Source organism: Phasianus colchicus, chromosome 3 (assembly GCF_987193195.1).
Source record: "Phasianus colchicus chromosome 3, bPhaCol1.hap1.1, whole genome shotgun sequence".
Taxonomy (NCBI): Eukaryota; Metazoa; Chordata; class Aves; order Galliformes; family Phasianidae; genus Phasianus; species Phasianus colchicus.
Window position 1 is genome coordinate 10417782 of NC_143438.1, and position 18749 is coordinate 10436530.

Below are 18749 nucleotides of genomic sequence, written 5' to 3' on the forward strand. Positions count from 1 at the left end.
GGTCCATGCCAAGGCCAGGCGTCAGTTCCTCATACCATCTCCCATGGGTGACACACACTGCAGCAGAGATGCTGGAGCATGAAGCTCTCAAAAGCTGTTTTTGTATGTGAGAAAGCCAAATACCACCATTACCTGCTTGCATCGTTTGGCTGCAGCGCGCCGTCTGGTGCTCACCTCCCCATCCGTGCCATGAGCTCATCCTCCTCCCAAGCCACAGCATTCCAGGCGAGCCTCTCGTGCTGCAGCACAGGAGTTTCTGTAAACAAGTGGTTTTCATTATTGGTCAAGCTTAAAGAAAATAGTTTGCAGAATTTTTTTTTTTCAAATCATATATGTATACTACTATATGTCAGAGGCTTGTTGAACTTTGAAAGCTTCTGCTGCCAAATGGTGTGCTCTTCTTTTTGTTAGCAAACAGCACATATACATTTCTACTTGGATGACTGTAATTGGTATGCTGGTGAGATGTTTATGGAGGGATGTAACTTGCTGTGATTGGTGGACTGAAAACAAAACCAACAAAAAACAAAAACTCACACGCCAATGAATGGCTTAAGACATTACAAGTAGTGTTTTCATGTTTATCCCAGTGCTGAAAGCAATTATCCTTTGGCAAATCTTCAGCAGGAAGAATTCTGACTATTTGATAGTACTGCAGTAAGTCAGGGGAAAACAAACTTGAAAGGGAATGAATTGATCCTTCTGAAGCAGAATTGGATGGGTGCTGAGAGGAAAGCATGCCCGAGATAATCTCTTACTATCACATGCACGTCTCGTAATACAGAAATGGATGAGGAGTTATTTATAGGGCTTCAAATGAAGAGCTGACAACTGGCACTTAACTATGCACACTTAAGTATGCATCTTCTTAAGTAACCCCTGCCTTTTACAAGCACATTTGGTTTCAATAAAAGCTTATAGTTGGGATTTTGTTTTTTCTTTTCGAACGCAAGTCTGAACTAGTCCTTTTGTCTGCAGTTACAGCCCTGACAGCTGAAACCATCATTTACCTCATCAGTGGTCATTCATCTCATGAGACTGGGCACTAAAAATCTACCATCACCTTGGACAGAAGTCCCCTCCACTAATGTTTAAGCACTTCAGCCTCCTAATCTCACATGGAAAATCATTTGTGACAGCTGGGAGGAAGAAACCAGGAGCAAATGGTTGAAGGCAGCTACACCACGGTCACACACAGTGTTTGAAAGATGGAGTTTGCTGGCTAAGGCCCTTACCCGCCTTGTCAGACATGGCATACGTTTTTGCACAGAGCAGGGGTGGCAAACATCCTGGCCACTGAAGTCCAAACTGACTTACTCAATTTGAGATTTAGAGACTTAAGTTTTTGACTCCCTACTTGGTCCAAAAGATCCAGTTTGGTAAAGAGCCAGAGCTGTTACTCACAGGTTTACATAAGGCAAATCTTGTGGTTTTTGCCTTCCAGAATGAGCTTTTGCTTCTTGATATATATGTGCCCTAACACTCAGACCAGTGCAAATCACTGCTTACACCATGAAACAGGAGAATCATTCAAGGTTCCCAGCTCACCTCTTGCAGTAGAGGGAACACAGGCATCAACAGTCAGGAGGGCAAGTGATGAGATCAATCACTGTCCTGCTGACTCTGTCAGTTTCTATACCCCCTCTACATTTCTAAGTTCATGCTCCTTCTCCTAGGAATTTCATATCTAGATGGCTATGCACCCAAGCATCCTACAACTAAACTATATAACTAGATTATTTGTCCTCCTCCCTCAAATCCAAGAGACATTTACAAATTCTAACACAAAGAGCTGACGCATCATTGCCAAAAGCAAAATACAAGTTGCAGTGAGCTTTCAATGACAACTGTAGAAATATGCCTTACCACCATCATCTAATCATCATTTCAAATCCCTGAGAGGAATTGCAAGCCTTTCCTCACACTCTGAGTGGAATAAATTTAAATGTTTGATGCCAGTCGTGCCTTATCTCCAAAGAGTTTGTTCATAATGCTTATCTCAAGGAGGAAATGTCACATCTTTGGCTTCAAAGCTGGTGCAAGGAAGAAAGCTCACAACTTGTAATCTTTTCTTCCGCACTTGGTATGGGATAGAGCAAGTGTGAACTAGTTTATGATGAGGCAAAAGACAGCCACAGCTGTGGGCTATGTTTACATAAGCAGCAGAAGCTTCCGACGATGATTTTCTGATCATTACTGCCATCATCAAATACAACTACAGTGTTCCCATTAGCTGGAGCACCATTCTCCTGTAGACTATCCAAGTAGAGCCCTGCGGGTGCCTGAAGCTGCTCCCTGGTTACATGCCAACTTCTATAGCTCATTTATTGCCAAATGTGAAAATATTTATTGCAGGACCAACTGGTCCTGCTCAGTAGAGCCCATGTACTAATGTAGGAGTGGACTGATGTCTATCTGCCCGCTGGCAGAACCCAGATGGTTCCTGGCACAAATGGGGTAAGTGGCTACAGGAGCTATGTTACCTCCCCCAGGCTCTGCTTTGCCACCCATGGCTAAATCTTCACTTACATCAGAACATGAGGGCTCCTGCTAATACATGCAAATCCAACACAGAGCCAAAGCTTTATTTCCCTTTAGCTTTTAACTTTTCTGCTTATTTTACTTTAACATTAACTCACGTCTGCTTTTCCTTAGGTTCTTTATGACCTCTTACAGTTCACAACTTACCTCCTTCTATAACCCATGGCACTGCTAAAGGCTTGGTGGGTGGCAAATGTCCCATCTACAGTGCTGTAGAAAAATTTACAGCCTCGTGTTATCTACAAGATTTGTGTGGTAATTATCCCTAGGCAGCTCATTCAGCAGAATATAGTTGGAACCCAAGTGATGAGACATGCCTCCAGCTTTTGCACTGCTACCCAAAGTGATGTGTCTGAATGTGGTCATGGCCCAGTGCACACTCAGCTCTGATTGATGCAGTACTCATCCCAATTAGACTCTCTAAAATTGTTCACTATTTGCAAATATGTTGAGAGAGGCCCAAAGCAACAGCTTACATCAGAGTTTCAAGCAATGGCATGGTACAGAAGCTTTTTTCAGACCTTGCATCTGTTTCTTCTAATTGCCTGTGTTATAACTCAGGCTGTTCTGTAACAGACAGGAAAGACACTGCCAAATGCTGCCAATATGCAACCCAGCTTCTCTGCTGAACACCAAACTAGCAGTACTTAGCAAAAGCTTGCTCTGGGAGCTGACAGCATGGCCTGGGAGCTGCATGCTACTTGCAGAGCATCGGCAATACTTACTGCACTGCAAGGCACATGGGACAAGGCTGAAGTACCCATATGTATCTGACTCAGAAACACAAATTTCATCCTTCTAAGCAGAAGACTCAGAAAATGAATCTTCAGTTTCCTCTTCTCACCTTGGGCAAAGTAGTTACCACCAGAACCAAGCACCATGCATCACCAGTTTACATGCTGCCAGCTGCTTTTTTGTGAATGAATGAGATGAAATAACACAAGCAGCCATCAAAACTGCTTTTCTGCCTTGAAGAAGTGATGTTTCAATGACAGGAAAGTCTTGTTGACCCAGCTATGTTGTCTGCTATCACACATGCTGCTTGGAGCAGATAAATGGTATCAGGAAGCATCAGTCTGCTTGCTTGCAGCTCTTGAGAAACAAAAGTAGCCCAGGTCCCTTCCACCTCAGATCTCTAAACATGGACACAACTTGAACAAAGAGGAAGAGCCACTACACATGGGGTTAAGAATAATATATACATTTTGAGTGTACACATGTATGTGTTCTAGGTATGTACGTACACAGACACACACTCCAGACCCTCTCTGGCACATCTCACTCTAGCACTTGGGGCACCAAAAATGATTACAGCTTAAAAGAACATTTTAATTACAAAGTCAAGTTGCCTGAATTAAGTCTGTACAAACAGCCTTTATACCTGAATTTCTTAGCTTTAGCCTTCACCCATGTGCATTTTATCACTTCTTTTCTCCACACAAATCCACTGCCTCATTCACTGCCAGTAAATTAAGTATTAGTCAGGGGTTTTACTCTAATAAGTCTCAAATGGCCCTGCTGTATTTGTTGCAGAAGTCATAACATGCTGCTGACATAGTGAATGTAGCTAGTGGAAAGAAAAAAATCAGTCTTCTGTTTAAAAAAAAAAACAAAAACAAACAGTTCCCATAACTTCAGAATGCACCTGAAAGCACTGCAGTTCCCACAAAATGCTTATCACCTCATTTAACCCTAAGCTTCAAAAACTGATTGCTTCATATTCCACCAATTCCAATACCAATTTTCAACACTGAAAATTTTTTTGCCTGCTTTGCTGAAATGCATGAACAACAGCAATAAAAAGAAGCAGCTCAAATGAGATGCTTGTTGGCAAGCAAACCAACTCCTGCCCTGAACAATGCTGAATGAATTTCATCCCTCTCTGCTCCTTGTAGAACATTGTCTCTCCTCACTAGAGACATGAACAGGATGTGGGCACCTACAATAACAGCACCACCAGGTAGCCAGACATAAAAGTAACTATGCAATTCAGGGCTGAAGAGGACAGACTGCACAAAGTAAGACCTGAGACCATGCAGCATGAAATGGTAACAGAAAGGGTGCGACTACAGAAGAGTAATAGGGAGAAAAGCTTTTATTGTTTAAATAATGGACTTCAAGTAAAGGTCATACAGACCACCTCAACTTTGGCATTAGTTTTTTTAACAAACACTATCAGTATCATCAATATCTCCCATCAAACCTTAATAGGATGCCTCTAACATCACTTTCCAAATACTTTACAATACACTGGAATAACAGATTCCTACTTGTGAAATGGACTTCTGAAAAGAATGCTTACACCATCCTACTTGAGCCAATTCAAGAACCCATAGCAAAGCAAGATTCTTCACACTCCTACGGAAGATGAGGCAATTTACAGAGAAAGGACACACGGCCCAGGCTGCTCCTCCAGGCCCTAAAGGGGAATGACCTCTGGAGTAATGCTCAACCACTCATCTTCCAGCCTGCTAAGCAGATTGTGAGGCATTTATGGTTTAAGTGGGGTGGTTAAAGTGCCCCTTTCCCTACTTGCAGTTCAGAAGCAACCATCAGGTGAGGTTTGTTCCAGGTGACAACAGGAGTGGCCCTCAGCTGATGAGCGGGGACCATACAGGATCTGTGCCTGCAGTTTGACCCCAAGAACATCCACATACCTGCTCAAAGTCTGGTACAAACATCTTCCAGCCCAAAGAACCAGGCAACTCTGACTGCCTGCTGCTCTACAGCTGCCATGACTATTTGAGTGTGTTTCTATAACTTAAACACACTTTTTCCATGATTATTGCAGCCTTTCAGCTTCCTTCCATGCACTTCTGAACAGTGAAGCCAATTCATCAAGGTTTACAAGTCAGCCACCTACCCCTGCTCTTCTCCAAGTTCACTCAGCTCTCTTCACATTTATTACTAACACTTTCCTCTCCATATAAGCATCTGACCAGCACGACTCTTCTGACCAACTCCTCCTTGAGCAGATCAAGTTGGATGGGTTTTTCCAGCTAAGAACTTGATTCCTAGTACCACCCCATTCTTTGCCAGGCCTACAAGAAGTCATTTCACACCCCCATAGCAGTGCTTGCTCTCACCGTTGCCTGTTCAGGTTGCAAGAATTTCATCCTTCAGCAAATAAAAGGGGAATTCAACATCAAGCAGTAAATAACCTGTTTGTGAAGCAGAAACACAGAACACCTGTTCATTATGCAGCAAAAGGAGGAAAATACCTTACAGCAGATCTGGACAGCATGTGGGTTGCACCTTATTTTCTTTCCTCACTGCTAGGAAAGGGCACAAAGTAAAAACACGCAGTATGTAGAACAGCAGTCAGCCCTTTCAGTACAATGTTGTCCTTCAGAGGAGAGGGGATTAAGACTTTATGTTTGCCTTTCTTCCTTAAACACAGCCGACAAGGATCTCTTTAGCATTTTTATTTCAAGAAGGATTTTAATTGGATTTGTCTTTCCATCATTTTTACTACCATGATTTACCCTGGTAAGCCACACACATCACAGAAGGATCATTTTGTCCCTGGCATCATTTGGCAAAACAAACATAGCCGAACTGTATGTCTCAGAGTGGACTAAAGGAACGAACTTATTAATTGAAATGTAGGGCAATAATCCCAACGTATTAATTTGATCTTGTTCTTTAACTCACTCCATGTTGGATGAGGGGTTAGAAACTGAGTTCAACATGATGAACATGTTTCAGAAGTCAGGGGACAGAGGGAACAAACAACCAAACCAGCCACCCTGCAGTCGGCTGCTACTCACACAGAAAAATATGATATCTTTTTCTTTCTTGTGAAGTGCTGCTTCTGCACTTGAGACCCAGACATATGGGAAAAATCCTTGCCAAGACATCCGTTTTCCTCATTTGTTGGGAGCAGAGAAAGGCGACTGCTGTGCAACCTTTACTGGCAGTCTCACAGTCAGCTTACTCAGCACCGTTATTTGTCTGCTTTGTATGGGAGGGGGAGGTGTCAGCATCAGTATTTTAAAAAAGATGATCATTTCTACCTCATTCTGAGCACTTTTGTCTTCCATAGCTTTTGGACAAGGCATTTGCACTCTCTAGAAAAATGCTGATGGGGAAGTCACGCTTCCTGGCTTCTCTGTTCACTGCAGAGGATAGTGAAAGGTCAGGAGCCATTGTCACACCTTAGAGACTTCAACAGTTCAAGAGAAATGGTCATATGTGATGATCATTTTTCTGCATTTGGAAGTACAAGTGATGAATGTTACCGAGAGCTTCAAAAATAAATACACAACAAGTAAATGTACTCCGTTTCCAAAGTTTCCTTCAGACTGACTCTCCTGGCAAAAGGAGAAGATCCCAAAGCAGAATAGCTCCACTCAGCTCCTGCAGCCATATCATAAACCCATCTAAAACTTGACTCCCTCCACACATGGCAGGAGCCCTCTTAGCTCAGAATTTTCTCACAGCTATTTGCTGACAACTCCTATGCTTCTCTCTCACGCAGCCAAGGTCTCTCTTTGAAAAAGTATGCATCTCAGAACATTCTCATTGAGGAACTGGTTGTCAGCTTGCAGACACTTCAGCATCTGAAAGCACAGTAGCAGCTTGTGTGTTCCCCATCAGAGTAAGGACAGGGACCCAACAATGTGACGTTTGGGTAACTTGAGACAACAAGCAGGTTTGAAAAACAAACCAAAATGACCTCTGAAAGCTTGATTGGTCAGTTAAATTCAGGTTAATGATCTGCAGTATAGAGATCAGCCTTCGCTTTATGTTTGCATAATCCAAATGGTGGTCTGGCTCTCAGGCACTGTCTCAATTAAAAAAACACCAAAAATACAAAAACCAAACCAACAGAAATATTAAATGAAAGTAAGCTTAAAACCCATAAAAAGTAAATGGAAAGAGACTTTCCTTCCTGGTTCATCTCTGTTTCATTGAAATTTTCTTTCACAGGGAAAAAAAGAAAAAGGCACTGAGGTCTGTGAAGAAGTATTTGGAACAAGGAAATCCTGGAATTGAAAGAGAAATTGAACAATTGGGAAAAGCAAGAACCAGATGGTTTACTACAACACTGGATTTCCTATAGAGATAACTATCAACGATGCACAAAGCTCCTATGTTTCTTTGATTAACATACCGTAGGTGGAGGCCAAAAACGTCAGATAATGGTAAGTTTCACTTTCTACAAAGTCAAAAGCCATTTTAATAGAAGTGTAACTGCCTTTTTTCTATTCATGGAGTTCAGCAAAAAAAAATGCTTTCTTTCTTGAGACTGACTGAACACCCGCATTGTTTAGAAGTCAGGCCAGGCTTTCATCATTAGGTTTGGTTGCAACCAAATGGGCAGGCAGCAGTGCTGTAAGCCTTGGTACAGCTCTACTGAGGACATTTCTCTTCTATCAACCCAGTGTGCAGATATATAGGCACATATTTGCATTACCACACACCCGCTCTTTTGAAGCCTAGATAGCCCCTGAGGCAAGAGTCCTGTGCAGAACAAAGCACATGTCAGCACTGACTCCCATTCTGTAATAAACACTTTATCAGTAATGAGACTAAATTGGAGCTCAACAGCAAGCTTAAACTTTGCTCCTCAGTTTTCAACCCCTAAAGAACAAGCTTTGGAGCTACATCATTATACAAGCAATAGAAAAGATAAGGAAGCATGCTTATGATGTAATTAAGTAAATAATGCCAACTTCCCAATAGCCCACTCCTTCTAATTATCCTGGAGTCTTCTTATCTTGCATGCACCACTTGAGCATTTAAGATGCTGCCAAAATGCCTGTCACCACTAGAACAAGGTAGCAAGTAGAAACCTTACAGCAGAAACCTGAAGACAGACCTGCATGCCTGCTGCTTGGATCTAGGACCATGTTCAGCCCCCAAGCTATCTTAAAGGAAAACCACAGTTTAATTTTGAAAAGGTGAAATAAATTAAGCAAGTAGACAGAAACGGAGATTTCACAGGCAACACAGAAGAATATTTCACTTGGTACTGCTTTGAAAAAAATAAGTGCTTTCCAACAATCAAAATCAAACAGCCCCAACTGGAGGTTGCTTTCTGGCTTGGTCTGTTAGGGTACAGAAGGGATCTTTTTCTGGGGAGCCCTTAAAAACTGAATTTCAGCCTGAAATTCTTCTTAATTTTAGAGGATCTTTTAACCAAAGACCTTCTTCAGAAAACACACTAGTTCAAGGTTTACTTCTTGTCCTTCACCAATTTTATTTTCCCTCTTCTTTCGCTCTTCCCTCTGTAAATGAAAGTAATGGGTCTTTATGCTTCTTTAAAAGAAGACAAGTGCATAAATAACCACCAAAAATGTACCTCACAAAAGTCACAGCAGTTATACAATTAAACATTTTCTCCTTCTCGTTATGTGTTTTATTGAGGAATAAATCAGGAGTGGAAGGCAGTTCTGTGCAGATAGGAATTTTACTGGGGGGTACAGATCCCCTGGGCTCATCAGGAAAATGAAAAACATACCCATAGATGATGCATCTCCTCAGGTGCAAGATTCACTAGAGCTAGAGAGCACTCCGTCTAGACTGAGATTTAACTTATTTAAATCAAGCAAAACAGAACTGCACTGGATGCAGTTACATAAAGTATTTCTGTGTTGGATTAAGGAGGTTTTTACAAAACCCAGTGACACTGAAGAAACTGCAGGCAGAATGGGAGTATTGCCAAATCACAGGAGCTGAAAGGTAGCAAGTAACTCCCTAACTTTAGGGAGGTTTCAGCTGGACTCACTTTATTCCTTCCATTTAGCAGAAACTTTCCTTCTCCCCTAGCTGGAACTGATCTGCAGGTTCAGACATCCTGCAAACAAGTTATATTCAAATCAAACACCTCCTCCTCTACTTCCACAAGTTGAAGCACACAGCATTAGTATTTCACCTTTCTTAGCCTTCCTCCTGCTGTCCTATTCTGCCAGCACAACACATCTTCTGAAGCGCAAGACTTGAAACATGTGCTGGTTTCTACAGCACCCTGCCAGCTCCCACATTCTGTAGAAAAACAGAAACAACCAACCAGCATTCTATTTTATTTAAAGTTTTTGATTTTTAACACGGCCCCCGCTGTTTTATCTGCTTCTGCAGTTCAAGACAATACAGCTAAGCACCCCGGTCCATGACAACATGCCTTTCCTGAGGACACCCTCCATAAGTGTCAGGTTTTTGATGTGCATCTCCTGATGCTTTGTCCTACAGCCACCTGAGCTGCTCTGCACTGCCTGCCTAGTGAACTGTTTCATCCCCTCAGCTCCTGCACGAGATCTGTGGCTTCCAGCTGAATAGGTACATCCTGACTAATTAAGAGGGTTTCCAAACAATAGCTAATCTCAGGTCAGCATCATCATCAGGTTTTGAGTCAGGCTGCAGTAGCATTGTCTGGACAGAGATAGGCAAAGGCCCCTTGAAAAGAGGGGGATGGAAATAAAGATTAATAACTGTCTTAAAACCTACAAAGACTGGGAGGGCTGGAACAAGTCCACGTAAAGAGGGTGAGAGCTGACAAGAGAGCACAGTACTTTCAGCCATCTGTTTTGTTTTGTACTTTAAAGGTGCAGTAAAGTGTATTTATACCCAACTCCTCAGTTTACAAGGAAAGCAGCTGCCTTACAGGCTTGAAAAGTGGCCTCAGCTGAGCAGCAGCTCTCCCAGCCTGGATTTTGGGGATTACACCTCACTCCATGAATAATACTTTCATTCATGGGGGCCAAAGTTTTCCATCTCTAGCCTCTACTGCCAGTTAACATGGATTGTTTATGCTCCCCTCCGCTGAGATTTAGCAAAATAAGATCTGAAGTAGCAACTGCCTGAAACACACCTCGTGACAGGAACATTGTGTTCCAAATTTTAGGTGATTAAAATTACCATGGAGAAATTTGGGATTTGTGTCCAGTGAAGCAGCATGGAAAACAGCATCTCCTAACAGGTCTTGAGGAAAAATACCAAGTGCTTCGATTTTCTTATAAAATACAAACTTCTAAGTAGTTTGAACGAAACAACTCAGCAGTTGGGCACCCGTGGTTTGTGTAAAGGAATGCTTCAAGGAAGCCTGGCTCTGGGAGCAGCTCCTGCATTTGCTGTTCTTCAGTGCAGAAGTCATGTCAGATTAATCTCAAGAGGTGCTGGCAGACAAGAGTAAGGAAAAAACTTCAGCCTGCTCTGCTTTGTGGCTGTCCCCAAGCCAGCAGCTCCCAGACCCCAGGTGGCTCAGGCCTCTCTCTTTCCCAGAACAACACTGCATGTGTTGGGTGCATCTCAAGCTCTGCTCTCCTGGAGAGCAACGAGAACAGGAGATACAGATGAAGGAGAAGCTGTCATTGTCATCCCTGATCAATGAGAGAAAGTATCAGCAACTAACAAGGCCAAGGACAGAAGGGAGAACCAGGGACACAACTGCTGTGATCACCAGCCATTGAGTAAGCAGGGTGCTAAGGGTTAGGCTACTCCAGCTGCACTGACTGCTCGTACAGTCATTAATAGTGCCTTGCACAACTAAAGACAGCCTCTGCTCATGTTTTACTGCTGTGTATGGTTGCTCACTAGGATTCACAACAGCAGAGCTACAACACTTTTGTCACAGCCAAAGTAAAGCGTTTTTATAGCAGTAAGGAGCCGTTTTACATAAAACACGCTTGAAATGCATAATCAGTGCTAATATTCTGTTGGAGGAGGGGGAATCCAGAATAGTAAGCTAAATACAGGTAAATACAAAGGATCTGCCTGAAGCAATTAGCAGGGAGTAGGATGAAAGGGAAAGAGAGAACAAAACAGCTCCCCTTTCTTTCACAGTTCCTCTAGATTAATTCAAGCCAGCAACGCTCACATCTTCACAAGAAAGACCAACCTGTAACACCTCCAAAAAAGAATGAAGCTAAGATAAATGCGGTAAGGTAAGCCACCTGCAGCCCTTATGCATGCAGGAGCAGGTCTATTCAGGTGAGCAGGGCCAGCCACAGCACCTGCAGGGCAGGCTCAGGCTCCACATAAATATTTGCCTTTCAAAACAAAAATAAATGTAAGGCTTTGCATTTCCGTAAATGAGCATAAATATTTTCTTCTAGGAATTCTTTTGTTTTGTTTTTTAAACTAACAAGGAGCACACTAGAAGTGAAGTAGCTCTCTGAAAATACCTTTAAGATTTATTTACTTTAATCCTAAAACAAGGGTATCTATCTGCTACTGAAGTCCCATGAATAAACACATTTTTTAGCAGCAGCACTAGAACTCCATTAAAGAGCACAGGTTCACCAAACCCATCTAGAAATATTAATAGCTTTGTTTTCCTGCTCATTTTCCAGAATACTTTTACAAGGAGTCTTATTTAATTTTATTCCTCCCCTCTCCCTCATTCATGAGATTTCCTTATGCTCATTATTACTTATTTGGCATAACATCCTGCTTTAAGAGACCAGCCAAGCCCTGTTTGTGTATAGGGCAAAGACTTTCCACTTAAGTAGAGCAGGGCTTTGCAGTTTGTAGATGTCACACAAGCTAACTCAGGGTGAATAATCTTAAGCTTAGAAAGTTGAGAGGGGGGTACTTACATATCCCTTTTTGTGAGCCAAATTGAAAGTACATCATGGCCTTTTCACAACTTTTGCACTGGACCTCAATCCCCACGTTATATCTTGAAGCTATCTCTGCTTCAAAACTTAGAAACATCTTGACATGTGCAGCTGGGTTGTTAGATGGGGCTGCAATGCCACCAGCAGCTGTACCCTAAGCCCACTTAAGGGGAAAAAGGAAAAATTAAGGGCAGGTTGCCCCAGGCTCTCTGCTGAAGAGCTCAAAAGCAGCCCAGGCTTCAACTCCTTCTTGTCCAGGAGTTGATGCCAAAGCTATTTGCTACTGGTTGAAAGATTCCCTTCACTAAGTTGCAGATCTTACCTCACTGATGTGAGCTCAGTGCATTGGTCCAGACTGGGCAGCAGAGGCACATGCCCCTCATCAGAGAAGCAAAGGTCAGTGGCCATAACCCAATGGGTCCCACCTGCCTGCTCAGAGCTCTGCCATCCTTAGCAGTTGCAAACACCTAGAAAAAAAGAAAAAGTAGTGACTACATCCTCCATGATAACAAAGCATTCAAGAGACAGCCATTGTTTATTCAAAGACCTAATAAGAAATGACTGTGGCTATTTTCTACTTAAAATCATTAGTTAAACAGCAATTGGTTGCAGATGGAGAGCAGTCATTGTGTTGTATTACCAATGACTTGCTTCCTGGAATTTAAGGGCAGATACAGATCGGCAGATCTGCTCCCTCAAGCTGTAGGCACTGCAAGGTGTGGCTGCACTCAGTGTTTGCAAGCAGTTATCACTTCTCATCATGGGCTTTTTCAAATCCCAGGCATGTCAGCAAGACTTAAAAGTCTTGTGGAGAGAACACGAGAGCAGCTTAGCTTGTCTGCTATCAATCAAGGACTGCTGACATGTTTTAACTATCGCTTAGTAGAAAAGCTATCCGCTACTGGCAATGGATATTTGATTATTTTCAACTGCTTTCAAAAGAAGACCTCAGCAACCCTGAACAGAGACTGACAGCAAGGCATCTAGGGGAACATTTTATGTTTCAAGTCTCCCAAGCAAAACACAAAAGACAGCTCAAAACAACAAATTTGGTTGGGTAATGCCACTCTCCCTGCACTGCCAGGACAGGCCCAGAGATGCAAGCTCAGTCTGTCAGGCCTATCTTTCTGCCTTAATACCAAGATGCGTGCAAGATCCTGCCCAAAATTTTCATCTGGTGCCTATTAAAAATGAGACCAAGCTAATTGAAACAAGCAGCGGGTGTTCTACCAAGCAAACATCTTCAGAAATCTTTACTGGCTCCCAGAATATTGTGGGCCACAGTACAAAACTCCACTGCTGAACCCTTCTCTGCAGCCTATCACTCAGATCTCTCTGCCATCTGATTCCACAGCTCTCTAATTTTTTTTCCCTTTGGTCCCAAGAGAGAGGCATCCTCCCAACTCAAGTGCCCAGGTTGGTATGCTGCAAAGCATCCTGAGTTTACAATGATATCTGCAAATGAGAGTGACTGTAGAGCCTTGTAGGAACCCAATTCTTTGCATTTAACTGTATGGTACATATACAGCTATTGTAAGAAAGTACTGGTAGGTCTTTTGCCAAGTGTGTTTTCACCATTTGACAGAGCTTCTCTATGCAGCATGGCAGCTGGAGCACACAGGAATCACTGTACTTCTTTCAAAATCTAGTCCAGAGTTTTCCATCAAAACCAGCTGCCCAACTAAGTCACAAATAACCCATCAGTTTCCCCAGAGGGGAAGTTTGTCCCTAACCTTCATCTAGGAATGGATAGCTATAAACCCTCAGGTAACTGCTGGTGCCCACATTGCTACCAGGACAGATAAACCTATTGATAGCTCCTCTTTTTAGGATCCCCAGGCACTCTGTGACAAGTTGCTCACCCTGACCCTTGCCATCCTCCCTCCCACCCTCAGCCCTAGGGTCACTCAGAGTGCTGATGATCGCAAAAGTACATTTTCCTGTTTCTTTTTTTCCCCCTCAAACAGAAGATTCAAGGAAAATATTTTGATACCAGTTGCAAAAGACTTCGTTTAGTAGCATACACAGCAGCTGATATAGACACTGCCTGGTAAGGCTTACAGTATTTTAACTACAAAGTCTCACACTGTGAACTCTCCCCAGCATTATGTTAGATTTCAATATCACATCTAATTGGAGATCCAAATTCTGATCAAATTTGCAACAGGTGATATGCAGGATAAAGCAAACTCAGCAAGATCACCCTGATTTTACATCCACATGGCTCTTTCCTATCAAATACCATGATAAATATTGAGTGCTATAAACACAAGAAAAAATTTCTGATAATTGTTTTCTATTATTTCTCAGTAGTAAACAACGTAAGTTAATTCTCAGTTGTCAGTAATAAGGAATATATCTCTTGCTACAACCCCACACCTTGGTAATGTTAATACATACATTAGCACTGCCTCCAGTGTGAGCAGTACAGCGATACTGCATTTGCTAACTTATTCAGTAGTATTATAATCAACTTGTTGATTCAGATTACAGAAGGAGAGAGAGAGATTTATCTTTATGCAGCAGGACTGCTGGCAGCGCATTGTGTATGAGTGCTGTTTTGTGCAATATCATCCGCAAACTTTTATTTTAGATTCTCTTTCCCCCAAAAAAGCAAGGCTAGACTTCCCTAAGGGTGAAATTTTATTGTAGATTTCTGTGACCTAAAACTTCAAAATAAAATTCCATCTTTAAAGAAGCAGCTGCAAATACAGTAAGATTAATGTATTAATCATCTGCTGGAATAGCACACCCTGGGAAAAAGGCTAATTAAGAGGGATTTGCAGAAGGTCATCTAGGATTACCTTACATTGAGAGCAGAGGCAAGACAGCTGGGTTATCAGTGTTTTTTGAAAGTTCTAATTAAGATTCCAGAAAACAGAAATTATACCAAGAAACTGACTCCTCCAACTTCATCTACACTAGAAACACACTCTGCATCAGTTCTGCAAGCACTTGCAGCTTTAGGAAACTTGGAAGAGCAAAGAGTATAGCTCTGTTCTCACTATAACATAAATTAAGCTGCTGTAAAATACAAGTGCAGTGATTTCTGTTTACAACAGCAACGAATGGAATACAGACTAATAAGAGAAGGCAGCAAAATAGTGCTGATATTACTAGCAGAAGCATGTGATATGCTGGATTTGTTTCCCAGTAAATTATTTTTTTTAAAAAAATCAAATTACAGAGCAGAAATCCCAGCTCCATCCTTCTGACAGCAGAAGGTATGCATTTAGCCAAAAAACACACTCAAGTTCTTGAAGTCTTCAAAAGGGAAACCAGAGAATGAGTACCTCCATCTCCTTTAACATTACTCTCCATGTGGAGATGCTGCTAGGTACTTCAGACACAGGTGATACAGACCCTGTAACTGAGGAGGAGCTGTGTTCTCTCACTTCACATCCATCACTGGACCTCCCATCTTGGTGTTATAACATGGGTTTAGATGATATTTTGAACTGCTGAAGGATGATGATGATAGAAGGTCATCAGCCATGAAGTTCAGGTTCAGGTCTAACACAGTTCCACATCTGTTCAGAGAATGGGGATCACGAGGATGGGAATGAGGTTTTGGTTTTGCTTTGGTTCATTGCATAGAAAGCAGTCAGCTACAAAACGAAACTTTGGAACCATCTCTGAATTTGTCTAGGTTCATGGCCTTGGCTTGGGCCTATTTATGGTAACAGCTGCAGAAGAAAATGAAAGAAAAGAGAAGATAAAATAACTGCTTAAATTCCAGTAGGTCCTGGAAAAAAATGCTTTTGACCTTTATCTACTAACTTCTACCTCTAACCTTTTACTCAATTTCTTGCTTTTAAAATACTGTTGCTGGCACAATGGAGTCCAAAGAAAAAATAGACTCTGGAAAACATGTGAAACTCTGGGGAGACAGTTATTTACTGGCAGTTTCACAACTGCCCCTGCACTTCTAATGAAATTTCATTCGTCAAATTCAGTGCAAGTTGGTGACAAGCCAAGCCTATTCTGCCTGCCTTTTAGCTCAGAAACATCCTTTGGTCTCCCACTCCTAAGTAGTGCCTTTATTTCATTTGAGAAGCCTCACGAGGAAAAAGAACAACTGGAGCTTGTAATTAAAAAGCCAGTCTCAACCTCTCATGGATGAGACTTCTTATTTTAGTATGAAAACAGAGGTGAAATTTTGAAACAGCATTAACACCATACATACTAAAACACCTTCCTCACCATCACTACTTCAAAAGCAAATACATTTAGCTGCTGCCAAAAAGAAAAAGGACAAGTGTTGATTTTTGGTGGACTTACCATTGTCCAGGATGAGGTCACCTAACAGGATTCAGGATTGAGCATCCCTCCAGTGAAGGATGAAAGCTTCCAGAGGAGGGAATGGATCTCACCTCTTACTCAAGTTTTTTTTGTTTTTTTTTTTTTTTTTTTTTTTTTAAATGTGTGAGGCCTGGTTTGTGTAAACAGCTTGCATTGCATTCCAGTGGCAGGTAGGACAGTTCAGCTATTTGGCTTCTCCCAGTTATAACACTTCTTTAACCCCACTGAAACATTTTGCATGCTCAGGACTTAGGGTAGAGTTGTCAGCAAAAGCAGACAATTTATTTGGTTTTAAAGAATTCAAAAAAAGAGTTACAAACTGATCTAATTTCCCTCATTGTTAGGAAAATACAAGAAAAAAGTAATGATTTATTTTAGACAACCTGAATAGCTGGAGACAGATAGTTGAAATATGGCGAGGAAATTGCCACCCTAAACAAGTTCCTTTGAGCCATCTGATGATGTATTTTTTTTTCTGCCTGAGTTATGAATCCTTGGAATGTACATACCAAGGATCTGCCTGATAATTTGCACAAATAGCTCTTCCTGAGGTCACAACATCTCTCTGTATCCTAGAACAGAAAAAAACATAATACAGAGAAATACAGCAGTGTGATTTGGCTGGGGCAGGCTGCCTAACTTCGTAAATGGAAACAAGCAGTTCTGGTCTCTCCAATGGCCCAAAAGCATATTTGTCCTACAGCCAACCTATATGTGCCATTCCACACACCATCTGAAACTGTAAGTGTCCACCTGCCCTTCGCTTAAACTTGCAAAAGAACTATTCTAAACTCTCCGCATTTTCATGGAAGCATTACTGCTGTGACATCCAACACATTAGGTGGCTGAGGCTGCACATCAGGTGATGAGACTGTCTTCTGTCATAGAACTCAGCCTAAGATACTGAACATCCTTCTTTCATTCATCTCAAAGCTGCTTGGTGCCTACTGCACACTGAACACAGATCCTACAGCAGGCTTCATCATGAAACCCACCCAAAACCCATGCTCAAGAGGAGACCACGAGAACTCAGCCTCCCTTCTTTCAAAAGGCACAAAGCTTGTTTCTGGGACACAGGAAGAACGGGGTGGGCACTCTCAGTCATAGCAGTAGTGGATTAAGTTTGACACAATTCAGTATCCTAGCTAATTTGAGTTTAATCTTAGGAAATTAGGGCTTAAAGCAACCTTGTGACTGCCTAGAGGCAGGGCAGATATCCCTAGGCTAACTCCAGTGGTTGTTTATCTTCATGTACTGGAAAGCATACAAGAAAGTTGTCTCTATCAACACTCAGATACCTGCTTCAGTACTTCAAACTCCTAGACTTTTTTTTTTTTAAAGCTAGCTAACTAGTATTTGCTTCAAATGTAGCTGTTTTCTTCCTCTCCTGTCACGTATGAAAAACATTTAACTTTGACTTGACTTGATCTAAAAATCAAGTAAAAATGTAAAACTTTCCATTGAAGCTAGTAGTTAGCAGACAATGCTGCAGAGTGAAAGAAATGGGAATCACTAAAAAAGGTCAACTATCAGTGCCAGGGCCTCCATCTGGAGCTGAGGATGTGGCAGTATTTTGTTTATTTTCAAGGGAGAGGTTAAGCAGTCACTCAAGGGTGTGTAGGAAAAGCCTGGGGCTGGAGATTACCATGTAGCTTTCTAATTAGTCTGGAATGAAAATAGGTCTAAATCCATTGGGTATACAAAATATGTTTGCATACTTAGTAATTGGTTATAATTATGGTTCTCTATAACAAGGGTAAACGCCTAGCTGTTATTCTGTAACCAGAGGCAAATGGGTAGCATATTTGTTATACTTAAGGTGACAAAACTTTTTAAAGAGTCCACCACAATAACATTCCAGGCACAGGGAGAGCTGTCATTCATCTGCTGTCTGGTAAAAAAACCCACATTACTCCATAACATCATCCTACTGAATAGTTGATTAATTGCAATGAATTACACATCTCACTTGCTGGAAGGATCCCTGAACTACACATTAGCCAAGCAGTCTAACTTGGTCCTACTTTAGCACTGTATAAATAACTCATGCACTCCAGCAGTAAAAGAACAGACATACTCATGAGAAACTGATGAAGTCTAGCCTGCATTTCTTTACACAGGAGAAATCATAACATTAATCAAGCTGAGTTTCAAAATACCTAAACACTGACACAAACTATGGGATGAATACATGTGAACTGTCAGCCATAAAATACCTAAAATACTATCCTCTCAGGTTCTGATTTCAGTGATCAGAATTCAATATACAGGAAGAGATTTTCTGCTGCAGAAATAGAAGTTACGCAAAAACACAACCAAAGTCTGGTTAACACATAGGGAAGCAAG

At 41.7% G+C, this 18749-nt stretch overlaps 2 protein-coding genes across 7 annotated transcripts in view; one reads left to right on the top strand and one right to left on the bottom strand.

Annotated features, from left to right (window-relative positions):
- LOC149918398 (uncharacterized) overlaps positions 1-18749 on the bottom strand; it is a 99940-nt gene that overhangs the window by 63341 nt on the left and 17850 nt on the right. For 4 of the 6 annotated variants that reach the window (XR_016464987.1, XR_016464984.1, XM_090136942.1 and 1 more), the window contains exons 1-3: positions 15465-17410; positions 12424-12568; positions 133-256 (exon numbers count right to left, since the gene is read on the bottom strand). The gene's annotated coding sequence lies outside the window, so the exon portion shown is untranslated. Of the gene's footprint in view, positions 1-132; positions 257-12423; positions 12569-15464; positions 17411-18749 lie in introns of those variants that run through there. The other 2 variants (XR_016464986.1, XR_016464985.1) reach the window with 1 other exon arrangement.
- Positions 1-18749, top strand: part of NEDD9 (neural precursor cell expressed, developmentally down-regulated 9) — a 90817-nt gene that overhangs the window by 17510 nt on the left and 54558 nt on the right. The window contains exon 2 of the mRNA XM_031589362.2: positions 7474-7688. Within this exon, the coding sequence (XP_031445222.2) occupies positions 7686-7688 (3 nt within the window). The 5' untranslated portion in view covers positions 7474-7685. The remainder of the gene's footprint in view (positions 1-7473; positions 7689-18749) is intronic.